The 18,308-nt window shown below is 42.0% G+C and overlaps 2 protein-coding genes, 1 long non-coding RNA gene and 1 pseudogene across 3 annotated transcripts; 2 read left to right on the top strand and 2 right to left on the bottom strand.

Moving 5' to 3' along the window:
• The first annotated feature begins 5,683 nt into the window (after nucleotides 1-5,683).
• On the top strand, nucleotides 5,684-9,650 carry LOC149111061 (uncharacterized; annotated as a pseudogene).
• Nucleotides 9,548-10,393, bottom strand: LOC149111060 (uncharacterized). Its single transcript, XM_089291820.1, has one exon. It carries the CDS (start codon nucleotides 10,391-10,393, stop codon nucleotides 9,731-9,733), a length of 663 nt encoding a protein of 220 aa, XP_089147946.1. The 3' UTR covers nucleotides 9,548-9,730.
• A 17-nt stretch (nucleotides 10,394-10,410) lies between these two features.
• Nucleotides 10,411-11,397, bottom strand: LOC149111059 (uncharacterized). The gene has a single exon (XM_089291821.1). The coding sequence runs from the start codon at nucleotides 11,395-11,397 to the stop codon at nucleotides 10,411-10,413; it is 987 nt and encodes a 328-aa protein (XP_089147947.1).
• Nucleotides 11,398-15,772: 4,375 nt separating this feature from the next.
• LOC149111058 (uncharacterized) lies at nucleotides 15,773-17,948 on the top strand. The gene is made up of 2 exons (XR_016208036.1): nucleotides 15,773-16,445; nucleotides 17,535-17,948. It is a non-coding gene; the product is annotated as an uncharacterized LOC149111058 (long non-coding RNA).
• Nucleotides 17,949-18,308: the final 360 nt, after the last annotated feature.

Genomic DNA, 18,308 nt, shown 5'->3' with positions numbered 1-18,308 from the left:
GAGCCGTTTTTTTGTTTTGATGTTTTACTTACTGCTCCAAATGTAAGTCTAACACATTCCTGAGGAGTGCGATAGTCTCTTCCTGTTCCGCTATTCTTTTACGAAGAAGCAACTCCTTAGAGTGCCTGATATATTTCTCCGGCACTCTTGCCATGAAGTTTTGGTCTAGAAAAATCTTCATCTTCTTCAGTCCTACCTTCCTGCTGATCTTTGGTGACGGCATACCATCCACTAAAGAGTTGCTAGGAAGAGAGAGATCTTTCTCCACTTCCAATAGCGCTTCTGAAACGTTGAAATTTTTAGCACACTCCATTATGAACATGAGTCGTACTCAAAAATAAAAAATGCTGAAGTATTTATACCCTTCAGTGCTTAGCGCATAATCAAATTGCCGTGCGCTTTGTCGTCACTAGGGCTATTCAAAATGCTGCGCGCTTTGAAAGCGTTAATGAATAGGTGTACCTACCATCCCTTGATATGTGTCAGTATGACTGAAAAAAAATTCCTATGATTTATTCTTGTTAGTTTAGTTTAATAATTTTAGAATACTCTTAGCGTATTTCCCTGGTGGAAACTTGTCTTCGCACAAGTACAACACAGCGATATTTTGATGATGAGAGTGTTTGGTGAATAAGTCTAGCAACGCTTTGTCCTCACCTCCCTCTGTCATCAGATCGTCTAATACGAGAAATCCACTCTTTGGAAACCATGACTTGAGATGGTCTGACTCTGGAATCCCCTCGTGAAATTGCACACCAGCGTCTTCCATGTCTCGGAATCCGTCTTGCCACGCCCCGTAGCAATAATGAATCGTAGGGGGAGGGTTTACAAACCAAGAGTAACGATTCGGTAAAACAAGTCTTGCCACAACCAGAAGGGCCCATGACCAAAATACTAGAGGGTGTCTTCAACCGAAACGCTTCTCCCGTTTCTATTCCACTAGGGATGCCATGGTGCTTTACGGTAGGGTATGGGATCTTTGGAATATCCTCTGGTGTTTTGTTCCTTTGATAACTATGTTTCTCGTGACAGATTCTATTGTCTTCACGCGTAAAGAGTCCTTGGCAATAACGGCACGATAATGACATGTTTCGCTTACAGACTCATTACTAGGGCAGCTGAAGCATTATTTTTATTCTTGGCAAATAATTATTGATGATTTAGTTGATCGTTACAATCCTGGAAGAAAGGGAAAACAGAGGACTTGAGGAGGAGGAGGATGAAAAGGTGGGAGAGGAGGAGAAGGAGGAGGAAAGGGACGAGGAGGAGGAGTTGAAAAGGTGGAGGAGGAGGAGTTGAGAAGGTGGAAGAGGAGGAAGAGTTGGTGGAGGAGGAGGAGGTGGAGGAGGAGGTGAGGAGGTGGAGGAGGAGGAGGAGGTGAGGAGGAGGACGAGGAGAAGAAGGAGGTGGTGGTGGAGGAGGAGGAGGAGAAGGAGGAGGAGGTGGAAGAGGAGGAGGAGGTGAAGGAGGAGGAGGAAAGGGAGGAGCAGGAGTTGAGGAGCTGGAAAAGGAGGAGGAGGTGGAAGAGGAGGAGGAGGTGGTGGAGTAGGTGGAGGAGGAGGAGTTGGAGGAGGAGGTCAGGAGGACGAGGAGGAGGTTGTGGTGGAGGAGGAGGAGAAGGGGGAGGAGGAGGTGGAGGAGGAGGAGGAGGTGGTGGTGGAGGAGGAGGAGGTGGAGAGGGAGGAGGAGGAGGTGTGGAGGAGGAGGATACAGGCGAGGTTGAGGAGGACGAGGAAGAGGTGGTGGAGGAGGAGGAGGTGGAAGAGGAGGAGGAGGAGTTGAGAAGGTGGAAGACGAGGAGGAGTTGGAGGAGGAGGTGAGGATCGTTTCCCAAAATTTCTGTTCCCTATCACGTTTTGATCTGTAAGTATCAAAATACTTACAGTAAAAATGAAAGGTAAGTTGATGAAGTGAATCTTACTCTGTTGTTGGCGTGTATACTGGGTATGGCGTATACTACGGATATGGCCAGAGTTGATTAACAAATTTACTCAAACCCGCTATATACGCTTAAACCGGTATATACGCCAACAACAGAGAAAGATCATTGCAACAACTCATTAGCATGCAGTAGGCACATTTCACTCTGTACATGGCGTGTTTACCGGGTTTAGCGTATAAAGCGTATATGAGATGAATTAATTAACATCAACTACTACTACTACTACTACTACTAATAATAATAATAATAATAACTAATTTTATTTAGTAGTAGTAGTAGTGTAGTAGTGTAGTAGTAGTAGTAGTAGTGTAGTAGGAGTAGTAGTAGTAGTAGTGTAGTAGCAGCAGCAGTAGCAGCAGTAGCAGCAGTAGCAGCAGTAGCAGCAGTAGCAGCAGTAGCAGCAGTAGCAGCAGTAGCAGCAGTAGCAGCAGTAGCAGCAGTAGCAGCAGTAGCAGCAGTAGCAGCAGTAGTAGCAGTAGTAGCAGTAGTAGCAGTAGTAGTAGTAGTAGTAGTAGTAGTAGTAGTAGTTGATGTTAATTAATTCATCTCATATACGCTTTATACGCTAAACCCGGTAAACACGCCATGTACAGAGTGAAATGTGCCTACTGCATGCTAATGAGTTGTTGCAATGATCTTTCTCTGTTGTTGGCGTATATACCGGTTTAAGCGTATATAGCGGGTTTGAGTAAATTTGTTAATCAACTCTGGCCATATCCGTAGTATACGCCATACCCAGTATACACGCCAACAACAGAGTAAGATTCACCTCATCAACTTATTATTGTTCATCACATCACATACGCATGAATACATTTGTTTAACTTTATCAGCTTTTTTCCGTTATTATTTTCAAAAGGAACTAAGGGACCGTTCATTTTTTATGAGGGAGGGGGGGCTGGTGGGATTTGGGAAGCACCATTTAAAAATCGCATGACCCCCCCTCAGCTTACCAATTTTTTCATATGGCCCCCCCTTATAGCGGTAATTTTTTGGGATGACCCCCCCCCCAAAAAGAAAAATTGAACAAACAATATTTAGATTTCAACTTTTTTAATATTTCTCTATTATCCCCCTACTTCACGTTATTGTGCTCACTATGAAGACAAAATTAGAATCCCTATACTACAGAGAGCTGTTGTTTAAAAAACAAATCAAAAGAAAGAGAAGTCAATTTCGAATCTCCTAGTTATGGCTCGCCCTGAGCGTGTGGCATTTGGCCTCTCATTGGCATCTTCCTCATCTGAATTGATGAATGCAAGAATGACGTCACTTGAGTCATCTTCTCCCCCAGAGTCAATGGCATCACTGTCATACTCATCATTGTCACTTCCATCCGTTTCACTGCTGTCAGCACTTGCCCTGTTGTCATTTTGTGTCAATGTCCTGGCATTTCTCAGTGTTGGTTGGCCAGCTCTGAGAGGACTCTTCTGCTGCAAGCATGAATTTCTTACAATCGCCTTTACTTTCTCACTCTTGCTGCGTTTCAAATGCTGCTTCAGCCCGTGGTGGTTCAAGTACTTGTTTAGTTCTGGAACACGGAGCTTTTTAAGCTTGGTTAGATCTTCGCACAACTCAGTCCAAGGATAATCCTCCTGTGATTTATCTTTTGCGTCCCTACTTAACTTTGCCTTTTCTCCTGCTCTCTTTTTCCTTTTTAATTCCAGCACTTCAAGATGCTGAAGATAATCCACCACAAACTTTGGTTTGACAATAAACTTATCTGCAAACAGAGCAACGCTCTCTGGGTCAGATAAAACCAGCCTGCCACTTCCATGCTCTTTCTTCGCTTGGACCCTTAGCTGCCAGTCATCTGGATCACGCCCTTCTTTTGGGGTCTTCTGGTAGGAGAGGTAGTGGTATTCCGGTAGGCAGGAATGGTCAGGAACTGGTTTAGGGTATCTTTCTATGGGTGGTCCAGTCCATTCACAACAAAGAGAACAAATTTCTCCTTCCTTTTCTTGACAGGACAACTTTAGAAACTCCCTGTAGTTCTCCCCCTCCTCGTAGTGCTCATTCATAAACTTCTCAATCTTACGGAAGTAACAGTGGCCTGGAACAGAGTCTTTCCTTGCTCCTGCATTGTGATACTGAACCAAGTACGAAGTGTGGTGAAAAAACTGGAAATCTGTTGATGTGTTGTGTGAAACGCATTGTTACATTTAATTTACAGATGTCTTTATTTGGAAGGTTTTTCCCTCTACTCTAGTGACAGGTATGTATAAATGTTGCCCTGTGCAGGTAGAACAAAAAGCTATGAGTGTTCTCAAATCTTGCAAATAGTGAATTACTTTTTATAAATTTTAGCATACTTGTTATGATTTAAATTTATCTATGGTTTAAAATTTCTTAATTTTCAACGTCTCAAGTTCATTGTCATAATTCAGAACAAAGAGAAATGAAAATCCAATTGGTTTGAAAATTTTAGCCAAAACTAAATTTAAACCATAACATACCCATGAAGGGCTTTTCCAATCGGGAAAAGAGTGCATTACTACATGAGCATCATGAAAGAAGCTCATTCCAAAATGCGCAATAATGGCGAAAGCGACGAGTCGTTTAAGAAAAGGTTTACAGCTGAACGATCCAGGGCAGTTTGACATCTTACAAGCAAAAGAAGCAATCTTTCTAAGTGCGGATGGCTGTTCAGAAAGGGCGAGTGAGTTTTCCATGCCAGGGTACCAGTTGAAGCCCAGTGATGGACGAAAACTGAACTTCTCCATCAAAGAGCACAGAGCAATGGTGGAAAAGTTGAATGTCATATTGAAAGATGTAAAGGAACACGATTCCACACTCTTTCAGTCCAATTGGCTTGCTTTGAAGCAGGGCGAAGAATTTGCCCACAGTTTTAATGTAAAACAGATCAAATGTATAGAAGCTAAGTTGACGAAGGTCACGCAGGACATGGAAGCACTAGAAAATAAGAAGAGCAATTATAACAGCATAATCAAGGGCATACTCAAACAGTACATCAGCAAAAGGAGAAGGAAAAAAGAAAACCGCAGAAAGTCAAATGAAAGAAAGAGGAAGGGGACTGAAAACAACGTCCAACGAGTTTATGAAATCTGTGTTGGAAACCTGCTAGGAAATGATTTTCCAAAATGCCTTGTGTACCCTCCTAGAACGGCCGTCCCGGAAGAGTGTATTAAAGTTGTGGATGTTGCCACGTCGTTATTTAGAAGAGATGGGCCATACATCGCACAGCTCTTGGAAGGGAATTATTTCACCAATGCTGCAAGAAGCAGAATCACCACAAACCTTGAGCAGGAAGTCAGAGATTATGTTTACACCTTCATGTACCCTGAAGAGTACACTCTGACGGAAGGCATTGCTGCTTCTTGCAGCATTGGTGAAAGAGACTCCCATAGCAGCACAAGCGGCAACGAAGAACTCGACGACAGCGAAGATGATGAGTGCCAGTGAAAGTTGCATTCGAAAATAAGTGTTAAATACTTCTTTTCAGTAGCTACAAATGCTTTTTGTCGCCAAACATTTTTTTAAAGCAGAAGGAAAGTCTGTAATAAATTTGTATCCTGCCTTCTATGTTTATTCTATAGCAATTTTTTTGATATTCAAACATTATGCCATTTTAAAGTTTTACTAAAATATTTCACATGACCCCCCCTTTTCCCCTTATTTTTTTGGGATGGCCCCCCCTCGAAAGCCATTTTTTTTCGCATGGCCCCCCCCCAAATCCCACCAGCCCCCCCTACCTTATAAAAAATGAACGGTCCCTAACCACAAGAAATTTGTCAGAAATATCAAAGTTATTGATAGGTTACATAACGCTTATGTAATCTTTTCTTCATCAAATGTATTAAAGCATTAACTTGTTTTGGAGATTTGTATTGTGGAGTGTTTAGGTGAAAGCCATTATTTGTTTTTGAGCTCAACGAAAGAATTTAGAGAAAAAGAATATTGCAAAGCTATTGGTGGTGATCAAATGGAGTTCTCAATCTTTCACCTGTGATTTGCTCTGCTATTCTCTCCGGCGGGTTTGAGAATGAAAATTTGTTCATGTTTGTGACGGAACAGTATTTAAGGGTAGTCAGAACTTCAAACGGCTCAGTTCATGCTCATGTTCATGTGGCAAGATGAGCAAACCTTGCTCTCAGTTAAATAGCAAGGCAATAAGAGATAAGGCGGAGTGCGAGATAGTTGCGAGGGTTGAAAAGCTGTGTTCGGTTGTTGCTTTTAAGTGCGTTTGGCGGGTTAGCGACGCCGAAATAGAAAGAGCATGGAACTGGATATGCGAGAAACGCGACGAATGCGATTTAACCTTGTCAAAATTGGCGGAAATTTGCTTCTTTTTTTCGGCGATAAGTACGTCAGCATTGGACAGCAAGAAGCGAAAAAGGCCACAATTGCAGGAGACCAGAGAGAGTGACGAATCGAATGACGAATCGCCCGTCAATGCGTCCCAGCTTTCATCGCCGGGAAAGCAAACATTCCCAGCCATATCTTACTGGGTGGCTTGCCAAACAAACAATGGCTCGGTCATTAATGCACTTAGAATCCAAAGAGCTGTCGCAAGTTGCGGTTTGGAATATTATGCATCAAGGGCGTGACGAAAGAAAAACTGCTGTCATAACCTGAATCAGCTGTGTCAAGTGTTTAAGGACCACAAAAACCTCTGCTTAATGCAACTAGTGGAGTCATCGTACCAGCATTGCCTCGGGTGAGTAGATTAATTTGACCAATTTATATTCTTTGAATTTCTGTTAAATTGCACGCTAATGAAAGTAAATATATAATAAACAAACATAAATAGTCAGAAAGGTAAAAAATGCTATTCATCATTGAAAAATCAAAGTAATCATGCTTCATTGCCCGGTGAAAAGAGACTGTTATTCGATTATCGATAATTGATCAATTTTTATCTTCTCATTTTCAAAACATCGCGAGTTTGATTTCAGCAGTTCACTTTCACAAAGTAATACCAGGGAGATATTGCATTGCCTTACGTAATCAAAACCTTTTGTTTTGATTGGCAGGGCTCTGCAAGAGGAGCTTCATGGTGACTTCCACGAAGAATCCCAAGAGTCAGCGCCGACGGAAAATGTCGTTCGCCTTCGTGTCGTTCTTGAGAGTTTTCAAACGATGATGGCAGCATCCGTTTCGGAATTACGCCGAGCTGGTCTCGTGTTAGACACCTTTGGATTTGATAACAACCTGCAAAGTACATCGCAGACAGCACTACCAGATCCGCCGCACAAACCCCTATCCTGTCCAGTAACAGTCCTGTGCAACGATATACAAATTGTGATGAAAAAGCTGCAGTATGCTGTGTATCGCGGCGAGGTGTACAAACTGGCGGCCAAATCGCAGTTCACGTTCCAGTATCTGTGTACCATGAAAACGTTCCTCCACAGCCTAATGGGAAACGAAGCGTTCAAAGACCGTCTGGTCCAGCATATTCAACGTGTTCTGCCCATACTAAGCGAGCCAGAAAGCTCTTTCATACGCCAAATTAAGATTGACAGAGACCTGATCGAAGTACAAGACGGGTGGTTTTGGAGCTTTTCCTCTGGGTCGTTCGTCCAAGGGATTATCTCAGAATCTCAGGTGAGAAGAATACACTGGACTGTTTTAACATTTAAATAAGAAGATACAATCAAATTTTCAAACCCAATCTTTACGATCTGTAGCACTGTCTGATGTGCTTTTGTTTTGGCTCTTTTCAACAGAAGGGTCTCACAACTCCACGCGCGTTTGTGGACTACGACCGACTCAAGGACCCGGAGCCAAGATATTTTGAGGCAATCCTAAGGAACAGCCTAACAGAAGATGAAATTCGGCAGTTTTGTGCAGATTTCCTGGCGTTGTTCCGTCCCAAAGAACACAAACAGCCTGTGCTGTGTGCTATTGGCTCAGCTGACAGCGGAAAGACCAGCCTCTTCTCACCTGTTTTTCAGATCATTCCCCTAAGCCGAATTGCTCGCGTCACGAAGCAAAAGAGTTTCAACAAGGCTATGATCGACAACCTGACAGAGGTTATCTTCCTAGACGAGGCATATGCCACCCTGCTCGACATAGATGACTGGAAAATCATATGTCAAGGGGGCTTCACGTCGCACGACGCGAAGTGGAAAAAGGCTCAAGGTTTCCATTGCACTGCGACCATGTACATAACTTGCCAGGTGGAAATGGATTTTGGTGCAGCTCACAATCAAGCTATGGACAAACGCCTGCGCAAGTACCACTTCAAGAGTCTTCCTCGTGTCGAACCTGAAGCAAACAAGTGGCTGAGGAAACATGCTATGGATTGCATTGTGTGGGCGCACAATATCGTAGGAGACAGCCCGAGCAGTCAGGCCAGTACAATGCCCACTGTGCACGAAAGTGGTATGCCTGAGGAGGAGTTGCGCAACATTTTGAGCGTTTCTTTAATAGACGAAGAAGTCGACGAAACCGCCCAGGGCGATTGTAGACGAGAACAGAGTTGCGGCCTTCTGACAGAACCGCAATCCCGAGAAGAAAGTTCTGAAGAGGACGCCATTGAAGATGTCGGCGATTCCGATGAAGACGAGACCCTGACGACCTTGAAAGCTAGGCTGGCACAATGCTCACCTGGCTCTCTACGTCACCGCCAACTGAGCCACATGTTAGAAAGTCATCTCGCTGAAAAGGAAAGGCTGAAAAGGGTTGAAGAAAGGTGCTATAAGAAGAGGCAACACTTCTTACAAACGAGGGGAGTGTCGGTGGAGCACGTGTCTTTGCTCCCGCACGACCATAACGAGCCGCTGCCCACACCGATTCGAAGGGACCTCGCTGCCTTTCAAGAAGATCAGGAACAGGAAAGGATCAGAACAGCATTTGGGAAGCCGTGGCTTTTAGCTATGGAGAAGGAAATGGCTGAGCAAAGCGAAAGAATGGAAGATCCAAGAGACGAAGAAGAACGAAGAGTGATGCAAAGTCTCCTGGAAATCAATTGCGAAAAACTGCGCTGTTATCACGAGCGTCATGGAACGCTGAAACTACCGGCTGCCCTGGCAGAACGCAAGAGGCTCTGCCTTAGCAACGAGCTGGTAGACCGTTCTTGCGTGAATTTCATACGAGACCTGTTCTCTCCGCTGCCAGTGAGAGTCTTCCCACCCAGCCAGCGTCCAGCAAATCTGCCTGCCAGAAGCAGGAGCTCAGACGAAGACGACGAAGAATGTTGGTCGGCGGCACCAAAGACACCAATGTACATTCCGAATGACGACGTGGAAGCTATCTGTCCACCGTCCCCAGGCATTGCTCGAGCTCACAACCCTGTAGCAGCTACGTCAGTGAAGAGGCCGCACTTTCAAAGCCAGGCGCATCCATCCAAGAAGCAAATGACCCTGACTCGTTTTATGCAGACTAGTACGCAACCGTAGATTGGTAGTTTCATGGGCTTGTAATAAGACAGCTTGCGTGCGACTTATTCTTTCTATGTTCATATTTGCACATGTATTAGTGTGTGCATTGTTAAGGAATACCACGTTGCGCTTATGCTACGTTTGACTATTTTGCACACGATGTGAATTAAAGGAAAAATATTATGGCTATTAGTTACATTAAGAGATTATAGTTCTTGAAAGCACTGTGAACTAGACAGTCGTTATGCTACAGTGATATTGACAGTGGCGATAGGCCAGTTCCAAAAGAATATAACATGTTTGTTGAGTTTGCTGTCATCTGGAGACAGGAAGATGCATTTACAATAAAGCAATTGATTTTTGTCTGTTTTGTGTACAACAAACTCTGCTTACACCCATCAGCTTTGCATTGAAAGTCAGTGTCCACACTTTTCCAGTCTCTTTATCAAACTAGCGACATTTTCATTCCGGCTCTTTTCTTTAGAGAGTCCGCCGTTCTTCCGTCTTGAAATGCGAAATCGGAATCTCTCAAAATAGCTGTCCACTGTCCAAACCCGTGCTTAGTTATCCCTTCCTTCAGAAAATCATCCTCTTCTTTCGTGAATTTTAAAACATGACGAGTTTTCCTCTGAAGGTGCAAGTTTCTCTTAGGCAGGGTATCCTTTATGGGGGTCGAGCTGTTTTTATTCTGAGCTGTCTCAACTGAAGGCCCGGAGCTGGACGTTGAACCGCCAAGTCTTGCGTGTACGTCATCGTCTACCTCGGAACCCTTGGTACCTTGAAGTTTTTGAAGACACTCGTGACCCTTCAGGGCAACTTCTCGCGATCGTTGCTTTTGATAGTGAACTTTAGCAACCGCAGAACTGTGTTTCTGGTCCTCAGACAAAAACCTTTGCTCTTCGCTAGTGAGCTGATTGAGGCTTTGCGTTTCGACGATTTGGCGATAACGTGTGGGATGAATGTATTTTCCAATTGCATCAAAAACCAGTTTGCTCATAGTTTCGCCCAGTTTGCCATGCTGACCTCCATTTCTGGTGACGAGAACGAAATCACACTGGGGCTTAAGCAACGGTCTAACGTTCGAGATGTAGCCGTTAAGAACGTGCATGTTTGCGTCGGTCAGAATCAAAGAATCGAAGCCATATTTTCCAGCCGTCTTGAACGTTTTCTGATCGATAAATCCACCGTCAAATATTGGTACGTCATGGGCCGCGATCCCTTCACCTTGATGAACAGATACATGGCTACAAATTTTGTGGCAAATGTTAGGTCTGAGGGGTTCACTTGGGCTGGACTGGTTTTGCACATTTTCACGGTATTTTCGTAACGCGGCAGATGAAATTTCACCACCTCCAATAACTCCTCCATTGTTGCCCAGTGCCCTCTTGCTTCCAGAGTCTCGATGTCTAAATCTTGTGTCCACTGCAATCTCATCATCTTTGCAACTGTTTTTCGGGCTCTCTTGAGGTACAACTCTGTCGTAGAGAACTTTCTTAGAACTGCTTCTGATGCGCCATGAAGTTTTCTGAAGTCGATCAATTCAGAAATAGCATCTATGTAGCCCAAACGCCCACCATGACCGAGCTTACATTCATCTTGTAAGTAGTCGATAAATTTAAACAACAGATTTGGAGAACACAAACTAAAGTCGACCACTTCAAACGTTAACTCCTCTTCATCTTCACAGCAAAATCTAAGAAACTTGAAGCACCTTGTCACTATCTGTTGAGCGGCACGATCTTTCTTACAACCGCCAGCACTTCCTGTCAACCATTTCGTGAATACTTCGCCAATGTTACATGATAATGGAAATGAAGAAAGTAACTTCACGTTGTGCTTTGTGGTCTCGCTTGTCTCATCTTCATTTCTTCCAATCGTCAGCGACTTTGTTACTTGTTTAGAATCGGGCCTTTCGTCAAAATAAAAGAACCAACTGTGTTTAGTGCTAACGTGTTTTCTACAGCCTCTCTGACTTTGAAATCCATCATGTTCACACTCTTGTATCGGGCAATGGTAAAAGCGGTCTGCTTCATCCTTTTCCAAGTGAAGCCGCTTTGGTTTGGGTGATGCTCCTTGGACATCTGACCAATTGACTTTGCACTTCTTGCTCATTTTTTTCCTTTAAACAACATGTGGCTAGCACAATCGCCTTTAAATCTTAGCCGAAACAAAAGGACGTTTCAACTTGCCAAAACATGCCCTTGCTTGCCCACACTCATTACTATTGTGTAAAATTCATGACAGTGAGATACAACCCAAACTTGCCCAGGCAGGTCTGTACACGCCTATTCAGTGACACAATACATAGTTAAAGGATCGATAAATCGGAACAATAAAGTCCAAAACTTGTTCCTAATGACCAATTTCGGAACAATATATTCCATTCACAGATAGCAAAATCGGAATAACACAGTCTTTCTTTATTAATTTCGGAACAATGTGTTCCACGCACAAATAGGAACTCGGAACAAAACAGACCTAATTTATCAAGTTAGGAACAATGTGTTCCATGCACAAATAGGAACTCGGAACAATACAGACCCAATTTATCAAGTTAGGAACAATGTGTTTCATGCACAAATAGGAACTCGGAACAAAACAGACCCAATTTATCAAGTTAGGAACAATGTGTTTCATGCACAAATAGGAACTCGGAACAAAACAGTCCTAATTTATCAAGTTAGGAACAATGTGTTCCATGCACAAATAGGAACTCGGAACAAAACAGTCCTAATTTATCAAGTTAGGAACAATGTGTTCCATGCACAAATAGGAACTCGGAACAAAACAGACCCAATTTATCAAGTTAGGAACAATGTGTTCCATGTACAAAAAGGAACTCGGAACAAAACAGTCCTAAATCACTCATTTGGGAACAATTTGTTCCACTTGCAGTTGACAACTCGGAACAAAATGTTCTTGTCTTACCTTACAGTGAACGCTATGTTCCTACTCTGTAAAAAGCTGGTCCTCTTAAGGTTAATAGGAACACAAAAATGAGGAACACTCGATCCCAGAGGAACGTTCCTTTACAAATATCGGAACAGCCGAAAAAACTTAAAATTTGTGAAAAATAAACCAACAAGTTCAGCTTTAAAGCTAAAAAAGCATCTATTAAACGTTTAGGTAAAATAGAACCAAGCTTCAAAATCTAGAGCACTTTGATGTTCTCGAAGGCAGTAAAATAAACCCTGTAAAAATTTTGGGAAATGTAGAGGAGGAGGGCAGGGAGGAGGAGGAGGTGGAAGAGGAGGAAGAGGTGGGACCAAGAATCTGAGAAACTGGAAACGAGTTTAGTTCCCAACACCTTGTGGGATACCGACGGTCAAGACTTTAAGAGTTAAAATTATAATCAATTTTTTCTTTGGAGTTATTATTCAATAAACGTTGTAAAGACTCAGACTATTTGTTTTGCTTAAAACAATTTAATGACATTACTGTTCGGTATAACCCCTTATCCCCCCGTTTATAAGTCAATCGGTCTTGATAGAATTCATTTTACTTGTGACAACGTTCAGCACACGTCTTCTTTTCTAAACGTAACATTCTTTCCTGTCTTCGTGGCTATGGAGTTGAGCGACTGCTAGTTGTGTGACGCTTTGGAGGAAAGGACTATGTTTCAAGTAAGTGATTTATTTTTGGCGCTATTGGAAACCCGCTTAGACAACTTTATAATAAAGTTTCCATATAACGCGCGCTCTGATTGGCTGAAACAGCGTGCTTTATCAGAGATTATATAATAACCCAAGTTATTCTCGCATTTTGATTGGTTCTCGCCTATGATCTATTAGAGGACAGACGCACGATTGACGTCATCGTTACAAAGTTTTTCCCTCTGTGTTTTAAAATGGCGGACAGTTTTGAGAATTTAGATAATATTTTACATGACTGGGCAAAAGATAAGGTACAAGAAAGTCTTGTCCAGGCATTGAACAGGTACCAGAAGCATAGTCTAGCAGGAAGAAGAAAGATAAAGCCGTTTCTGTTTTAGAAAATGACTCGGAAAAAATACTCGAGTAGTCTAAGTCGGCTGTCGGGGGAGACTAAACCAAACACGGAATTAGTCTTGTAAGCCGAGAACCATTGCTGTATCTCGAATTTAACAAACCCAATAAACAAAATGTTTACGAGATTAATTTATTTAAAACATTGAACTTTTCTCAGTCTCAAAATAATTGTTGACTCAGTGATTGTCTGGAATGAAACATCAAAACCACTTCTTAAAATCAGTTTAAAAAAAACATAACCTTGCTTTCCGATGCGAATGTTCCAGTCCGTATCAGGGCACAGCAGCGAGCAAAGCATAGCTCACTACAGTTCACGGCTAACTGTATCGCAGCTAAAAGGTGTCTCCGACACTATTTCAAACTGATTTGAGGATCACCAACCACAGAGGACACAAATTTCCACCATCACTAACGTTCCTTTCGTTCAAAACTCGAATCGAATGGCCTCCAGGTTGACCGCAGCTGCAAGTTTTCCGAGCGTAGTTTTTCAACTTCTGCAATATTCGACGCAACATCCAAGATTTTCGGCTCACAGGGCTGCTGTGATGACAAAAACTGACTTGACTTATCCAGCATTTTCTATAAGATTTGTAGATTTCGCAGTTCAATTCTGCTTTCGCTGTAAGTTTTCATTCCACGAGAAGCGTCGCTCGAGTCAACTTTGACAGTGGCGTGATTTTCCTGGACCAATCACAATTCGTTGCTACGCACAGCAACCAATGAGATTGCTTCAATTTGTATAGATAATAGATTACGTCAAATGGCTTTTTTCGTGTTCGCCAAAGTGGGTAAAGGGCGGCTTTCGAGTTATGTTGAAAGATTTTGAAATATAAAAGGCTTTATCTGTAGTAGTTTGGTTCGTTATTATATAAAACAAATAGATTCCATGTTGCCGTGCGTCTGTTCAGTAATAGATCACAGAAGACGTCAAAATGTGGTAAGAACATCAGTGACACACTCGGCTATCGCCTCGTGTGCCACTTTTTTGTTCTTACCACATTTTGACGTCATCTGTATATCTATTACTGAACAGACGCACGGCAACATGGAATCTATTTGTTAAACAGAGCACGGGTTGATGACGGTAAGTTGGCTTCCAAATTTTTGACCCAAATTGACCCAAATTAAACATCCCCTGTGACTCAGACAAACGCACTGGAAGCGAGGTATTTTTCTGCAGTCAATATGGCTCACAGAGACCATTGTTAGCAACAGTAGTGTTAAAACTGTATTAAAATAACAAGTTTTGCTAGATTCCCGCCGACAAAACATGTACAGCTGTAGCGAAATACACAAATTCTCAACCTAAACAGTGCTTCGATAAGGACATTAATTTTGTTACGAAGGCAGAAATTATACTAAGAAGTAAAACAACGACAGAAAACAATTGAACTGTCTCTGTTTATGATGAGAAGCTTTATTTTTGTAAATTTACAATTAAAAATGCTCATTTGCTCAAATAACACTTACATGCAGTGTAGTAACGTTCGTTCTCCGGTCATCTCAGCGAAGTAAACCGACGAGTGGTCAGTGCAAAAATTGCTCTGATATTCTCTTCTGTGCTCGAAGTAGAACCAGTGGGAGCCGTTAAGTCTTTCTAACTTTTACGCTAGTTCGGGCAATCTTGCTGCATGCGGCTACAAGCCGTAAATAACTGTAGCTCCTTTCAAATTCAACCCGACATTTCGCATTTTCATCCACAAGCTTTGAGCTCCGCGTTTCGTAATTTCCACTGGAAAAGTGCTCGTTTTCATGGGCCACAATACGGCCGGATTCCTCTGGACTGTAAACCTTCACCTGCCTTAAGATCCGTATTTAAAAATTAACTTAAAAGCGAACTTTGAAGGCATCGTTCTTCTCTCGAAAGCCGCTCAAACTTCTCGAAACTGAAAGCTTAGCTAAAGTCCAGTTTGTGATTGACAGCTGTCGCTTCGTTAGCCAATCAAATTATTTGAACAATTCTAACAAGGATTGTGATTGGCTTATTTTAGCGTGCTTTATCAGAGAACAGTGCACGGCTGACGCCACTTTTGCTCGTTTGGAAAATAAAGTTTTGTTTAAAAATTCAGCCGAATGCGTGGGGAAATTATCTGATTCTTTATCATAAAACAAATGAAGAAGCCTCGACTGTGCTCTGTTCTGTTGTAAAGCACTTAGGAAGCGGTAGAGCACTCAAGAAGTAGGGAAAAACACTCGACTACGTCTCGTGTTTTCCCCTACACTTCTTTCGTTCTACCGCTTCCTGCGTGCTTTACAACAGACCAGAGCACAGTCGGGGCTTCTTTATCTGTTAAATAATTGTTGAATTAGGAGCGATTTGCAGTGTTTGTAAATGAAGTTATATGTTTACTTCAAGCGCCAAACGTTTGTTTGAAATTCTTTTGATTTTATTCTCAAGGGTTAAGATACAGTCTATCATGATTTCAGCTTCTAAACATGTGCTTTTCGGTTTTAATTTATTCCATGTTTCATCTCTGACTTATTATGTCAATTCTTCAGTGGTCGCCCAAAATGCCTTTTGTTTGTTCAAGATTCCTTTGAATGATGCTTTTCTCAAGGGAACAGTCGAGATCAAGGAGTTTAGATTTTATTGCAAACTGCCATTAGCAATTCATTTCCACTTTAAGTATTTCAATTGTATTTTTTTTCTTCTCACCTTTTACCCTATAAATTTTTGTCTTCGCTTATTATTCGTTACTCGTCAAAGATTGCATTCACGCTGGATAAAATTATTTATGTTCCATTTCTTTTGATAGTGTTATCTTATTTGAGACACAATGACCGACTTTCTGTAATTTTAGCGCAAACGTTTTGGACATTAAAGTTCATTTAAAAAATTGTGTGATGACGATAGAAACCGGTCTGTTTACTCGATCAACATGGCAATGACGTCATATCTTTTAATGTTAGCGCAAAAGTTTTGATATTAAAGTTCGTGACATTTGACATTGTGTGATGTTTGGTCTAATACTCTCCTTAACAGAGGGGGACTAGAGAAGCCCAGCTGTGAGTATTCTGATTGGATATCGATGAGGTCATCGTCCCACGATGCTTTGCACCACCCTATATAGGCTACACTCGGACCCAAGTCTCTCGGTCTTCATCATGGCCACTTGCCGGACAGACCTCGGTCGTTTAGGACCACAAGACACTGTAAGTATCAAGTTTGAAGTTGCATGACAATTTTTGCGTGACCCTGGCGTGATTTGTGTCGCCATGGAAATCCGTGAGACCGATCCCAGTCCTCTGTCGAGGCTGGTGGGCTGTTTTCCAACATGGCCGACTTTCGTGGGCGCCGCCATCTTGAATTCTTAATTCGACTCCTGATTGGTCCGATTTTTCAAGGCGCCATCTTGGATTTGGAGAGCAATAGAGCCCATTGTTCTCCAAACAATAGCCTATTGTCTTTCTCGGCTCCTGATTGGTTATCGGCCATATAAGCCACCATTACTACTCAAGTTTCCATTTTTAGTGCAACAATCGAATGATACATGTGCCTGCAATATTGACTAATACAGTGATTTCAGGAGCTTTATCTACTGGTCAGCAGAATTGTTCCAAAAAGTTTGCAGATGATGGAAGGACAACGTTTGCATACATTTACATATCATCTGCAACAACTAAAACCCTTTAGTAGAATTCTACTAGTATACTAATGCAAATGTTGTAATCTGATTGGCTGAGCCATTGAACACTATTTAAGCAATAGAGTGTTTATGTCGAGGAACTATCGGCTGATAGTTGCCCCGCGGAAATTTGCTGTTCTTATAACAAATGTTTGCCCGAGAAGCGAAGCTTTGAGGGCAAATATGCGAGTTTTAAGAACATCAAATTTCCAAGGGCAACTATCCGACCGATAGTTCCAGGACATTAACACTCTATTGTCTGTACTATTTCAAAAACGAGTGCGAGTGTTTCATCACGATTTCCAAACACGAGAAACCAGATGAAAGCACGAGGCCACTTCGGCCGAGTGCTTTTATTGTTTTTGAGTGTTTGGAAATCGTGATGAAACACGATGCACGAGTTTCTGAAATGACTTCTCCAAAGAAACAATACAAAATTATACAGTGTTGTATTTTTCCCATTTTTCTTTAAAATGCTTTGTATGTGTGATTTTTTGTATTCAGTCGGCATTCATTGTATTTGTGAGCTTTTGTTTTTAATTATCCAATAGTTTCGTGTTGCACCAATTTGTATTCCAAAAGCGTTGTGAACTTGAAGTGATTTACATTTTGTCAGTTTTTGCCATGGCCGAAGGAAGGTTCCCCTTCCGAAAACAATCGAGGAAGAAGAACTTCGTGTAGAGAGAGCAGTACCGAAGTCTACCAGATATAAAAATAAGAGGGCAGTAGGCACTTTTGAGGATTGGCAACGAGTGCGAAGTGACAAGTTTCCAATACTTGAAGCTGGTGGCGTTTTTGAAGAGTATGAATTGCACAAAGTTCAGCCGGTTAGTGTGCCCGTAACAGACATGGACGTATGGAAGGTAGAAAAAGTTTCTCAGAATGTGGATATGGATACTAAGCCAGTCTGTTCTGGTGACTTTAAGAAATGTACTGTAAACTTTAATTTCAAATGACTTCAGCTTGTCAGTTTGTAATTTGAAATGTTTTTCCTGGCCATTGTTTATTAAAAATTAATGATCTGTGTCAAGCTGTGTTTGAGTAATCTATGAATATGCAGAAATGAATACGCAGATTAAGAACAATTTCATCACTAGTGATGAAAACGTGATGAAACACTAGTGATTTTCAACTGGCGTTTCACTGACTTTCAAACTCATCCACCTGACCCGAATGGGGCGCTCTGGTTGGCTTACAACATCATGAATTATTAATGAGTATGAGAATTATTGTTCACCACTAAATCTTCTTCCGCACGCCGGTTCAAAAACTTTTTAAATTGAAAGCCGTGAAAAGCCAAAGGTAAAATTTAAAAAAAAAAAACAGATAAAAACCCATATAATTCAATTTCAGTTGTTTATTTTCTATAAGCCCGCTTGTTTACAGAAAA

This window comes from Orbicella faveolata, unplaced genomic scaffold (assembly GCF_042242905.1).
Source record: "Orbicella faveolata isolate gen_17 unplaced genomic scaffold, um_ofav_v1 contig_24, whole genome shotgun sequence".
NCBI classification, from domain to species: domain Eukaryota; kingdom Metazoa; phylum Cnidaria; class Anthozoa; order Scleractinia; family Merulinidae; genus Orbicella; species Orbicella faveolata.
This window is presented reverse-complemented; position numbering and strand designations above follow the sequence as displayed.

What these genes read in the sequence shown, in the direction of transcription:
- LOC149111060 (XM_089291820.1), bottom strand. Translation starts at nt 10,393, where the DNA reads ATGCACGTTCTTAACGGCTACATCTCGAACGTTAGACCGTTGCTTAAG.
- LOC149111059 (XM_089291821.1), bottom strand. Translation starts at nt 11,397, where the DNA reads ATGAGCAAGAAGTGCAAAGTCAATTGGTCAGATGTCCAAGGAGCATCA.